This window comes from Paralichthys olivaceus, chromosome 11, assembly GCF_024713975.1.
Source record: "Paralichthys olivaceus isolate ysfri-2021 chromosome 11, ASM2471397v2, whole genome shotgun sequence".
Taxonomy (NCBI): domain Eukaryota; kingdom Metazoa; phylum Chordata; class Actinopteri; order Pleuronectiformes; family Paralichthyidae; genus Paralichthys; species Paralichthys olivaceus.
Window position 1 is genome coordinate 1,704,857 of NC_091103.1, and position 13,637 is coordinate 1,718,493.

The 13,637-nt window shown below is 43.4% G+C and overlaps 2 protein-coding genes across 7 annotated transcripts in view; both read right to left on the bottom strand.

Moving 5' to 3' along the window:
- Positions 1–179: 179 nt before the first annotated feature.
- srsf7a (serine and arginine rich splicing factor 7a) lies at positions 180–7,091 on the bottom strand. Of its 3 annotated transcripts, none has more exons than XR_002203821.2 (9): positions 6,846–7,091; positions 5,679–5,906; positions 5,236–5,409; positions 5,006–5,092; positions 4,716–4,757; positions 4,460–4,504; positions 3,699–3,797; positions 2,379–2,793; positions 180–998 (listed from the first exon to the last, which is right to left on the bottom strand). XR_002203821.2 is itself a non-coding variant. In XM_020109965.2 (8 exons), the coding sequence occupies exons 2-8, from the start codon at positions 5,894–5,896 to the stop codon at positions 947–949; spliced, it is 717 nt and encodes a 238-aa protein (XP_019965524.1). In that variant the 5' UTR covers positions 5,897–5,906; positions 6,846–7,091; the 3' UTR covers positions 180–946. The 3 variants fall into 3 exon arrangements, 1 of the variants encoding a protein (XP_019965524.1); XR_002203820.2 differs by having other exon boundaries at positions 2,242–2,793; XM_020109965.2 differs by lacking the exon at positions 2,379–2,793.
- A 1,418-nt stretch (positions 7,092–8,509) lies between these two features.
- The window catches only part of slc8a2b (solute carrier family 8 member 2b), an 88,413-nt gene continuing 83,285 nt past the window's right edge, over positions 8,510–13,637 (bottom strand). For all 4 annotated transcript variants that reach the window (XM_069533834.1, XM_069533835.1, XM_069533836.1 and 1 more), the window contains 2 exons: positions 13,131–13,394; positions 8,510–12,945 (listed from right to left, as the gene is read on the bottom strand). In XM_069533834.1, the coding sequence (XP_069389935.1) occupies positions 12,569–12,945; positions 13,131–13,394 (641 nt within the window). In that variant the 3' untranslated portion in view covers positions 8,510–12,568. The remainder of the gene's footprint in view (positions 12,946–13,130; positions 13,395–13,637) is intronic.

A 13,637-nucleotide genomic window follows, 5' to 3' on the forward strand; every position in this document is an offset into this window, starting at 1 on the left:
CCTAACCCCAGGTACTGGTGCAAAATGAGTCAGTTTTAACCCCGAGGGTTTCACTGGGAGTGCATGCAGCAAACCAGTAGGCTGACAGCCAAAGCTGCCCCAGCAGGTGACCTCAAAAACATGAGTATTAACTTTTTTTTTTTCTTGAGTGACAAATAAAATCACAGTAGACACTGAGGTATGTTGCAGATGTTTATTCAAAAATAAAACTGCCACTGTCTTACTGTAGAAGCCAGAAACAGAACCAAACAGTCAAATCAAACTTCAGCGCTGTTCATACGTACTTTAAAATCAAAAAGTCACAGGAACAAATAATATCAACACGAGGGGGTGAAAAAAATCTTTTCAGCACATTGGGAAGCTGATCGGTTCATAAAAAGGGCAGTGCATCACAGACACAACAAGCAGTAGGAATGTGACGTCACATATTTAAAGGCATGCAGGCCAGGAATTTCTGTTTATGCCATTATATGAGGAAACACTACACAGCATTTAAACTCAAAATTCATGTGAAATACAAAAACTGTCTTTGCATTTCAAAGGGGGAAAATTATTTTAAGGTTCAGGAATAAAAGCAGTTTTTCAGTACTGTGTCCCCACCCTCAAGACCTGGGCTTTTCTTCAACTGCAGTTTACTGTGAACTGTCGAACCACTGCTAAAAATCAGCTGCAACTTTCTGTGTTACCTTTACGTCATAAATCCTCTGACAAGAGAGACGACCTAAAGCAGCAGCAGAACATTTAAAACAATCAGATTTCTGCCTGCTGCTCTGACTACAGCTTTAACAATCTGAGCCTGCACAGAAGCTGCAGCCCTGGAGAGAAAATTCCAACTTCAATGACAGAAACCAGACATAAAAATACAAAAAAAAAAAACAGCTGCTGCAGGACTGTAAATGCAGATTGTGAGTGTGTGTGAGTGTGTGTGTCTAATAGTCTTCATCGCTCAGTCATCTGCTGGCCTAGGGCTTCGGTTTGGACTTGCTGAACGGGAACGACTGAAACAGAAACAGAGCAGAGTTAGATCGCCACAGGGGAGGCTGGAAGGATGAGCAGATTAAAAAAAATATCCCACATTTTAATACACCTGCTGTGAAAGACTGGATGGGCGCTGATATTTGTAAACTGTCTAAAATCTCTCGTTAAAGTCCCAAGCAAACCAAACTGGATTGTCTATCTGTTGAGTGTTAAATCAAACTCACAAAACTATTTTCTGTGTCTGAGGAAATAACTACAGGGTTAAAAGGTAAATATGTACTTGAAGATTGAGGAGAGACAAGCATTTCACAGTCCTTGACACTGAGTCCTGACTAAAAAAATTGTTGACATAATTTCTGCTCTCAGAGAGGAGAAAGCTAAGTGTTAAACCCTTCCACTTCTATAAACACTGAAGGGGGGGGCAGCAAGGACTCATGGAAACTCCTCTGTAGGAGTGAATAGATTTGAAAGGTGTGTTTAATTTGATACTGATATTATAGTGGGGAAAAAAAGCTTTAAATGGTAATAATGTTGTGACATGAGTAACACAAGATAAACATATCTGACAAAGCCTCCTCAGAAATATCAGCCCATTAAACTCTTTAAAACTCCATCCTCTCTCCCACTCACTTATCCATTCACTCTCGCATGCAGACAAACATCTGTACACTGCATGCTTGTAGAAGGGTCTATTTGTAAGTTTTTACTATTGATATATGGTTAGCGTTAGCATCAACAGCTTAAGTTGAGGATCAAACTTCATTCCTTTAACTCGCTGTTTCCAGTAGTGGAAGGCTACAGCAATGTAATCTCTCGTTTTGATTCCTTTTACTTCATTGCTTCTATGCAAGTTGGCATGCTAACCAGCTTGCCCCTGCCCCTCCCATCTCAGCGCTGTGCCATCGGATCTGCCCTCAAACGTGAGGATGAAGAAGTTCTGCCCAGAAGATGTATTCTACTCCACCATGCGTTCCCGGTTAAAGAAAAGGTTTAAAGTGATAAAAGCAAAACAACAGATAACATTGGTGTTGCTTAACGATGCTAGAGACAATTATGAAGTTTGATGCCAAACCTGTAAGATTTCTTCTGGTAAACAGCTGTTCATGCTAACCGTGGCTCTATAGCGATAGTAAAAATTTACATAAAGCAAACTTAAAAGGCTCAACTTTAGCTTTATCATCACCAGTTTTCCCAGACATCAGACCTGTGCATTTTCTTTCATCATCAACATGAGCTTGTCAGGGGGGTTTAATTTTTGGTTACCTTTGGAGACAGTGGCAGAAACAACAAGAACACAGAAGCGAAGGACTGAAGGACGGATGACTACAACTCGTAGAGACACTGCGCTGGGAGGCTCTTGAAGACTGATCTCTCGTCAGCTCTCTCTCTCTCTCACTCACTTTCAGAAGCTAAGACAGAGGCCGAAGAACTCTGGTAGGTAGGTAGGGGGTCTGGTAGGTAGGTAATGGATTAAAAAAGGTAGTGGTCGAGGTCTGATCTGTGTGGGTCAGCCCTCTGGTACGTCTGAAGGCTGGCTGGCTGGCTGGGTGACTCAAGCAGAACAACTGTATGTGTGCGCGGGCTGATCTCGTCTGAGCGTGTGCGTCGGTTGAACAGACGGTCACCCATTCACTGTGAGGAGGGTTCGGTCTGTAGGTCGACCTCTTTCTCGCTGTCTAACACCAGATGCAGAAGAAGGCTGATCTCAGGTCAGCGCATAGTCACCCTCCCGCAGGACGTACACACCGCCAGCTGGCAGACCCTGGGCCTGGGATCAGCTGCGGTGTCAGTGCAGTGCTCAGGTCCCACCACACGCTTTAAAGAAAATATGAAAAATAAACAAAACTGTGCTGCAAAGATTCTTACCCTAATCACACATAGTGTGACTGTGTCTCAGATATTATTCTGGAGAAATCTCTTGATCTAGCCAAATTCAAGATAGGGAATTCAAATTTTAGAAAAAAGAAGAACATTTAAAAATCTGACCATCTTTATTCAACACTTGTATATTCCAAGAAATTATTTTCTCTCTTGCTGTCACTCTAGATTCTTTTCTTTAGAATAGAGCTACTTCTGAGCTACAGCTGCGGTGGGTGAGATTAAGAATACAGGTTCATCTCACTTGTTCTAGCAGCTGAGTCTGACCAGCGAACAGGTTGAGTGGACACGTCTCTCATGTGCTCTTTTTAACGTCGAGTGGCACAGGTGAGGAGCCACACTGAGCTCACACGGTGCTGAAAGTTCAGGGCATTCGAGTGTTGGAAAAGAGCACAAGAGAGACGTCTAATCTTTCATCTATTTTTACTTCTGAGTGGCCCCGCTCCCTGTCCTCTGACCCTCCCACTCCATTACAGCAGCAGGAGATGCAGGTCGTCTCTGTGTCGAGGAGGTCGAGCAGTCTGGCCGAGGTCTGGGAGGTCGCCCGTCTCACCGTCGCGTGGCAGTCGTTGGGTGTCAGCACGGCGCTCCCCGGGTGGAAGGAGGATCTATTTAACAGTGACTCCCTGCCTATGATGGCGACTGAAGAACATAACTGACCCTCTCTTGGAATCAAAGTCTGTTGTGATCTGAACTAAAAATATATAATTGATCATCTGAACCTGACTGAGGCCTGAGATGTTACACACTTCTTAACGTCTTAGTAAAAACCAAGCACGAGACATTTATTAGACAGCCTACACTCTGTTTCAGTGAATCAGACATCTAGTGTGAGGGTGTACCTGTTCTTCTTGTGGTTAGCTGGTGGAGACCGTGAGCGGGATCGAGAGACAGAGCGTCTTCTTGGCGCAGAGCCAGACCGAGAGCGGGATCTCGAGCGACTGGAGGAAAAGAACAAGTTTTAATGTGACACTGAAATGCTTTAATAAACTATTTTATGTGTTTAAATATAAGTTTATTAGTTTTAAAAGATTAAACAAGGTTCACAGAAAAGAAGATGCAAATCTCACTGTGTAACTGCCCCTCAAGCTGAAAGTTTTCATCTTTTGTTTCATAAATTTTGGCATCGTCCTGCCCAAAGTGATCCTGAAACTAAATTCTTCTTCACAGCATTTAATATTGGTAATCTTATTTACTTTTTCTACTCCATGACTGATTGTCGTCTTCTTTGCTTTTTGTTTCTTTTTATGTCTTTGACTTATTTTGCCAACAGCATTTTGAATATATGGACACACAGACACAGTGACTTTTAAAACATGACTCTGCTTCTTGTGCATGATTTCTCTACGAAACTGTGTAAGAAACAGAATGTGAATTCATAGCCAAAGGTATAAATCACTAATGATTTACAGAAATATGAAACCTGGGTAAACTTCTTATTGCCTTTTGTAAAGACACAACACAGCTGCAGCAATAATGTGATGGTCAACACCATAAAGCAGGAGATTGTTATTTTGTACGACTCACTGTACAACCACGTCAGCAGGACAGAAGAGACAACACAGCAAGCTCTGTAATTATGTCTTAAAAACAAATAGTTTACCTTCTCACGGGAGTCCTGGACTTGGAGCGGGCTGGAGAGCCAGACCTAATGATACAGGAAATAACGAGGGTTTAATTACAGCTGTGACTGAAACCAAGGCAACACTATAGGCATCAACGACCGACTGAACAAATGACATGTGCCACACATGTACGTTAATTGACCGCCAAGGGAAGTAATAACGATCGGTCCCATCCTCCAGCAGAAAAACTGGATGAACAAACAACATGTAGCTACAGATCAACAAGCTGCTCACCTGCTCCTGCGTCTAGAGTAAGATGGAGATCTGCGGCGGCTCCTGAAAAAGGAAAAATGATTAACACTGGGCTCTCAAACAGCCGTGGTCGAACTGAATCAACATGACGAAATTCCACTGTTTACCATCATGTATAATTTAGGAATAAAACACGCGCAAGTGTGAAAGAAACATTTATACATTATTAACCATAGACTCTGAGCTGCTTTCACATTATTAAATAACCAATGAGCACCAACATCTACTGTTAATATTTTATGAGGCGAAGCCGACTTTCGATCCTGACTCACCGGCTGTGGCTACGGCTGCGGGAGTTAGAGCGATAGCGACGTCCACGGGACCTGGACCTGGAGCGAGACCGAGAATGGGAGCGAGATCTGGAGAGGAAAGACAGAAAGTTTATTCACGTTTGTCCTCAAACATCCTGAATACTTTCAGTGCAAAATAACGTTGAGCTTCATGAGCCTCTGATGTGCAGTGAAGAAGCAAACATGCAAGAAAACAGTCTGAAAATGTTCACCTGCTGCGACGGCCCCTCTTGCTGAAGCGGTAACAGTCGTAGGCGTAATGACCTCGGTCCCCACACTGGTAACACCGGTCATTGGGGTCAAACTGGCGTCGACTGGGGCGCCCGCGGCCCTTCCTGGAGAGGCCTGTCGACAACTCCACACGAACCCGTGAACCACATAGGAGCCTGGGGAAAGGGTTATTCAGTAATTACTAAGAGAGCAACATTTGGAGAATTCATGCAGATTGATATTTTGATAAAACGAAAACCATCCGGCCAATTTAAGCCACCATTGTTTGCTGTACACAAGGAAGCCCAACACTGTGGCATGGAAACCCCACTGACAATTAGTTTTGGTGGACCTCAATGCAGAACAAAGTACAATCACGCCACAGCATCTATTGTTTCTCTTTGTATTAGAAAAACTTACTGGGGTGTTATAAGATAGCACTTACTTTCCATCCATGCCTTTGACAGCATCTTCTGCATCTCTGGGATCCTCAAACTCCACGAAGGCAAACCCGGGAGGGTTCCTCGCCACCCAGACACTTCTCAGTGGACCGTAATAACTGAACGCTCGCTCCAGCTCACCCTTCGCCGCACCATTGCCCAGGTCACCCACGTACACTTTACAGTCCGTGGCCCGAGACGAACTACGGGAGTGGTGCGACATCGTTCCTTACCTGTTGAGAGGAGAACATATTAACTTAAAGCTCTGGCTCAATAAAACCCCAGAGTGACAATTCTGGTCAGCAGGATGAGTGTCTCATTACTTAACACATATCTCTAAAGAGCCTTTCATTTGCACTAGTACACAAGCTTTATCACCTACACGTGTTTTATTGTTTTATTGCCTCGGCCAAGGAGGCAATTTTTTATCTGAGTATGTTTGTGAGCTAGCAGGATTACGAACAAACATCTCAACTGAATACCATGAATTATTGTGAAGGTGTGGACGGCGACCAAAGCGGGACCAAAAAGATTTGAAGTCAATCCAGGAATTTTCTCCACAGTTCTTAAATAATGAGCATTTATTCAACATTTATTTCTCCAAAATGAGAGTGTGATTATTTTTTAAATGTGTATTTTTACTTTCATCATATTGATCTTTTACATTAAATAAAACGTGTGGATGTAAATATATCAACATACTGAATATTGAACTGATTATATTAATGTTGAGGTCTTGACTCTCTGATCGTGGATCAGATCCTGTGTTGGTGTGTGCAGGTGCAGCTGCTCCACATGGCCCCTCAGTGTTTGAACATGGAACTGTATCGATGCTGTGGAACATGACTGGAGATGATGCACTGTCCTCGTGTTGTCAAACACACAGCTCTTCGGTTTTAAATGTGTTCATGTGTTTTTATCACATCCGGGTCCACATGTTGTTCATGCTGTGTTCAGGTCCGCTTCAAACTCCCAGGCACGATCGTGGAAACGTTTCTAACTCACGTTTGAATAAAATCAGTGGGATATTTTCGAAGAGATCATCTTAATTATAAAAACATCACGTGTTGAGGTGTGTGAGTAAACCAGCGGTGAAATCCAGGGATTAGTCGGAGGCCTCCCTCTCCTCCCGCTCATAAACAATGGCGGCTGCACGCGTTGGCTAACGTTACCTTTTCAGTCTCCGCTTCGTGACTCCGCTTCAGGCTCCAGTGGAACTTCTCCTCCGTGGAACACAGCCGGAGGTCGGAGTGAATCTGTGGCCGGCGGTGTGTGCAGACCTCACGTGCTGAACCGCCGCTCTGACGGACTTCTCCTCGTCTGTGCCGCCGCTCACCGGGTTAGCTTCGCGTTAGCTTCAGGTTAGCCACCAGCTCCGACCCGCGTGACTTCCGCTTCTGCGCACAGACACACTTCCGGTGACGATGGGAACCCATAGCAACCAATGATTGTTGATTTATATTGTATTTATTTTTATTCATTCATTCATTTTAATAACTCGTAACTGTGACTTCTTCTCTGTGTTTGATGTAATTAATCAAATAAAAGAAAACTCAAACACTGAAATACATTAACACACATTTCTGTTTAACTGATTAACATATTGATTATCTGCATTCACAATATCGATATACAAAATAAAATAAAAATAGTTTAATAGTTTAACTGCGTTGCTCACTTATCTTATCATTTATTTTGTAAATCAAGTTGGTTCAGCTCAAAAACTAAAGTTCCACTGCTGATTTAAAAATGCATAAACAAGACAAAATGTAAGAATCCAACCTTTTCCAAAGTGCAACCATACCGGTGTAAAATTAGAAGTGAAAGTAGTCATTATGTGGAATTGCCCAATAATATATAATGTATTATAATTCTTGATGCAACAGTGTGTTCACCACACATCTGTTTATAAACTACTGGGAAACTTGTGGCTGATAAGACCTTAACTTAATTTGACTTATATCAATAAATCATTTATTTATTTTCCTCTTTATTATCTTTATTCATATCAGGATTGTTTGTGGCCATAGTGACATTAACAGTAAACTCGTCCTAGAGCTATTGATTATTTTCAGTTCATTGTTCAGTTTATTTAATGTAAGAAGTTCCCAAAGTGATGCCTTCAAACAGCTCAAGTAGACAAATAAAATGTCATTGAAATATAAATAACCCAAAAATGTTCAGTGACGCACTGTAGATAGAGGAAAAGCAACAAAGCCTCACATTTGAGAATCTGAAATAGAATCATTTATTGTTCTGCTTAATAAATAACCATAGACTGTGTGTAAATAACATATATACATTACTGAAACAGTCGGGAGTTTAAAATCTTTTAATTGATTAAAGGAAGGATGTGATCTGCGTCAGGAACTCATTACATTTTGGTGTGGATCTGGATCAGGGGCCAGATGTCGGAGTTTTCTTCACCTTCTTCGACTTTGTGAGTTCGGGCATGTTTCAAATCTTCTCTATTTTCCCACTGATGTGGATGAGTGTGTGTAATCTGATTGAATTTAAGACGACCGTTGGGCCTTGTCGGAGGTATGAGCTCCACTGAGAGACATCTGTGTGTTTTTTAACATCTCTCAAGGAAAACCAACAACCCAGTTAAAAAGGAATGTCCTGATAATGTGTTTCCCTTTTACCAACTCCAGTGTTATATTTATTTTATTACTGAAGCTTTAAATTGTGTTATTTTTCCCTGAAAAGAGTCACTGCTGTCAGCGCTGAGTCGTTTTCAACAGAACTTTAGAGAAACTTCCACCATGTCAGATCCCAGTGTGTGTTTTTGACAGTTGCTCGCTCAGTGCAGAAATAAAGACTCGGACACGTCGACTCCTTGAAAATAAATAAACTATATTCAAATAAGGTCTTCATTTTCTTCCAGTAACACGTTACACCTCATGCCATGTTCTCAAAAACAAGTTGTCAATTTTTTTCTGCATTTCATAAAAAACTTTTTTTTATATCATCTTCAGTTAATAATTTATTACAACATTGAATAAATGTTTATGTCTAATCACGTGATATTGTAGTAACTCAGTCGTTATTTCCCTACAAAGGTTCAGGCAGAGAGAAATTTTCATTATCACAGGAAAAAACTTCACAGAGACACATTGAAGAGCAAGACCTGGAGGAGGGGACAGACAGGGAGGGGGGGGGGGGGACACAGCCACTAACACGGACACAGAAATATCATACGATTAACAAACGAAAAACAAATGACCTGGGATGTTGCGTGTTGCAGACGTAGAGGACTCTTTTCACAGCTTCGGAGGGAAACAAAACAAACTTGACACTGAATCTAAAAATGCTGTCTGGTGTGTGTGTGTGTGTGTGTGTATATGTGTGTGTGTGTGTTCATTGTATCTGTGCGGAGTTGTGTCTGCGTGTGCACACCTGCTCATTTTATTTCACAAAGCTCCTCCTGTGTTTGGGACTGTGGGGAATCAACCTGATAAAATATGCCTATAGGTGTCCATCACAGTAGACCATGCTGCTAACACACACACATACATCATGCATACACAGAGGGAGGGGGCAAACACTGAGGCACACCGGGGTGGGAGGGGTGAGGAGGGGGAGAGTCTGGATCGGGGAGGGGGGGGCATCACATCTAGCTACAGAACAGCAAAGGCCGAAGCCGGACACGTTAGTACAGAAGTTCATGGAAACAAGGAACATTGTCTGGATGTTGTAGACAGTTCTGTTTCTGGGTGCTGAGCCACATCTGGGTCACATCTGCCGGGATGAAGCTGATCCCGTCCGTACACACTGGTCTCCTCAGTCACAGATCACACATGAGTTCACACCTGTTCACCTGTGTGTGTGTGTGTCAGTGTGTGTGTGTGTCAGTGTGTGTTCAGTTACAGCTTCTGTTCCCAGCTCACACACGTCTGACCTGCTTCACAACCTCCTTCAAATGTCCCTGTTCCGCTCACGTCAACCCGAGACTGACAATCATGCTGGCAATGTTCCACGCTGTTTCTTCATGTAAACATGCTACTTACACTTACACCTCCTCCTGCAGGAGGACTGCGGGACCAAATGTACGTTGGCAGAGGGAAACAACGAAACACAGAAAAAACTAACGTGGGAACTGACCTCTCATCAAAGCCACAAACAAAGAAGAGACAATTTTTTTGCCTGTATTGCAAGTTGAAACCAAACGTCTTGAACTAAACTCCAAACTGTTGGCGTCAAGGACCATAGATAAATAATCTTCAGGTAAATAAATAAATATCTAAATAGTCTCGTGAGACGAAATATACATAAGTAACAGAGACACAAACGAGTCAGCAGACAAACTATCTGAGTACATGAGATGAGATAACGTTTGATGACACACGACATGTTTGAGCAGTTTCAAAGGGGAGTTTCCTCTGTGGAAAATATATCAAAATCCAATCCACTAACGATGTCATCAACACAACCAACCGGACACGTTGATTCTACTCGAAACGTCGTTCAGAAGTACAAAAAAGTCTAACTTGGCTACATCTGTACGGAAAAGATACAAAACTGGTTTTAGAAAGTTCTACAAAGTGTAGTCAGGGTAAATGAATCTAATCCTTCCGATAGATTTATGTAGAATAACAGTTTCAGCTTGTATAGCACTTATCATTTGTGGGTGAGATGTTTTGAAATGCACCTGCAGCACAAACGACGTGATCAAATCTCATGCACCAAAGGATCCTGGACACTCGATGCTTCCTGTCTGAGCCGATAATCAATATTTTAATTTTCCGCTCGCAGCTTTAGTTCAAGCTCTGACTTTCCAGCATTGAAACTAATGAACCTGGAGTGTCAGTGTGTAAATGTCACAGCAGATTAGAAGTTTAATGTTTTCCTCTGTTTGAGTGTTTGTTCCCGACTGTGTCACTGAAGGAAGGCCGGTGTTCTAACGTCAACAAACTCCACATCCACAATAATACGTTTTTGTTTTTTAATTAAAATGATATCCGTCCGCCCGCACTCAATTAGCTCTGTATAAGTAACGCACCTGGAGGAGCAGGTCACATGACACTGGTCATGTGGTGTAAACAGGAAGCAGATTGTCTCTGCAGGTGGTGACAGAAAATACTACGAATGAGGAATGAGGATGGTGAAAAGTGAGAGCTGGGATTTTCTTTTCTTTTCTTGTGACCCCGTCATCGTTTCCAAACTTCTCAGGTTCTAGTGGTCGAGTGGTGCGGGCGGCAGCTGTAACCGTGGCAATAGTGATGTGTTTTAAAACTAAAACGTAATAGTGTGGATGCAGCTTCAAACCTGCAGTGTTCAGACCTGCAGGTTATAAACAAAGTGGAGAACGTTAGATCACAGTTAATCTTCTTCAGAATGTAAAGTCTTGTATCTTAACATACATGGTCATAATGTGAGGGGGGGGGACAGTTTGTACAGCTGAAAGCTTCAATACTAGATTTTCACTGGAGACTTTTCCTTAAGGCTCTGACTGGGCGCTGCACTGAAGCACGAGTGTAAATCAACATCCTGCGTCCTGACTGAAGTCTGGATCAGGATCCTGTGTCCTGATCGATATGTTGTGTTGTCAATCTGGATGATTTGGGATCTAATCAGTTATTAAGTGGCTTAAATGTGATTTAGTGTATTTTCTTCAACGTAAACTAACACTGTTAAATCTTGTTCGACCGTCCATGCACGTTTGTCTGACATGCAGCTAACGATGGAGGATTAGTCTGTCAGGGTACATGCCACATTAATGGATTAGTTTGTCATGACCACACCACACCGTGACGACGCAGCAAGAAACCTCAAAGTTTGCAGCTTCAGTGTTCGTCCTGTCAGCCGACACACACACACACACACACACACACACACACACACACACACACAGACACACGCACCTGTACACACGAGACGCTCTGAGAGTTTCTGTTTTAACTGAGCGAACACACACACACAAATGAATGGATGTAATTTACAGGTGGACTCTATTCATTCCCTTTTAAATAGTTTATATGTGACTCATTATGTGAAGATGCATCATATCTGCCTACACATGCAAATGAAACAATCCTTCAGTCTGATACACAAACCTCCGTCAGACAGAGAAGTGCCCGACGTCTGACTGAGGTATGGCTCTTTAAAAACTTCACCAGTTTATCCTCCGTCTGTTTGGTTAAAACTTGAGTCTCTCTTCTCGATGATCAGGATCAGAAACCTTCTTTCTGCTGTATTTTGACTCGTTCTCTGGGCTCATTTCTTCTTTGACTCTTTCGGCGGCAGGTGTCACGTCCTGCCTCCTGAAAACACGACACTCTATATGTACACTGGTTTTGACTATTTACAGTGCGTGTGGAGAAACGCCTTCATCTAAACTATTAGACAAGCATCAGCTCTCCGGTCGTAAACAAGCGCTATGGTATTGATATTGTAAACAATCCACTCCTTCTGTCACACAGCGCTCCACCTCCTCTGGGAAGAGACGTGGAGCTGGACGAGCAAAGGTGGTGATACAGACGAGAGGAGGACGGAGAACTTCTGTCTGCCCACACCCACAGTCCTGCTCTCCTCCATCACAGGTCTGATGTGATCCAAACTAAACCCAGCTGACGTTAAGATGAACCACAGAAAGAATCAGCTCTCCAGAGGCCGACCTTCTCTTCACACTGAACCTTCACACTCTGCTGCAGCAGCTTCACTAACACTTCCTCTCGCCCTCCATCATGCCTGTCACTGGGCGTGTCTGCATGATCTGCTAGCATGTGTGTACATATAAAGTGTGTGTGTGCACATGAAGTATTTGGGTGTCCACCTCCAGGCTGCAGCGAGCCCTGTTAAACTGATAGACTCTACACGTGTTTGAAGTGTGTGTTAATGTGTGTGTATGTGTGTTGTTGTGCAATATTCTCCCACAACTTCTATCATCTCCTTTTTAAAAGCTGCCGATGTGGCAGTAAGCCTCCAGGCTGGAGAAGAGGATGTAGAGGAACCACAGGCCGAGGAACAGCAGCGTGGTCAGGAGGCGGGGGACCTTCGGGCCGCCGAGCTCTCCGCCGATGGAGGGCCGGCGTCTGAACAGGAGCACGGCCATGCTGATGAAAGCGAAGATGGTGAAGAGGGTGACGGAGAAAGCCAGCGAGCCCGGCTCCACCCTGAACTCCTTCCCTTGGACTTTCCAATAGATGGCAGCCACTGACCAGGCCACGCCGATCCCTAGGAACACGTTGACGGCGTTGCTACCGGTGACATTTCCAACGGATGCGTCGGCGTGTTGGTCGTGCATGGCGGCCACTTTGCTAGCAAAGGTGTCTGGGATGAGAGAAAGACGTGGAAATCACTCAACACACACACGTGCAGATGACATTTGCATATTCTGAATTCCTACATTCATGTCCCTCCTGAAACAGTTTGATGAGGTGAGTTAAAGTTACCTGGTTTAAATCACGTGGTCTGCACAGCTACTAAAATCACTTCCTGTGCAGATGTGCACTCACCTGGAATAGAAGTCCCCAATGCCACAAACACCACGGCGGTCACAGTGTCCCGCAGCCCCACGGTGCAGCCGAAGTGCGACGCCAAATCTCCGATGACGGCGGTGAGGAGGCCGATGGAACTGATGGAGACCAAGAAACAGGCCCAGCCGTTCCAGTACTCTGTGGGCGGGACGCAGGCAAACAGCACCTTCCAGAAGACGGTGAGGAAATGCATGACGTAGTCGCAACATGACGGAAGACGCTCCTCGTCTTCATCACCATCACCTGAGGGGGAAGAAACAGAAGTTCAAGTTGTTTCAAGCAGTGCAATAGTTAAATTAAAATAAAGGTAGAAAGAGCTTAGTATAAAAAAAGTCAAATACAATATAAAACTAAAAGTATATACATTCAAAGGTTGAAATGAAGCATGACAAGTGTGTGTGAATCGTTATGTGTATGTTATAATTAAGTACAAACAGCATCTGAGGTCACAGAATATTCAGATCAAATATTCAGACTTTAAATTCC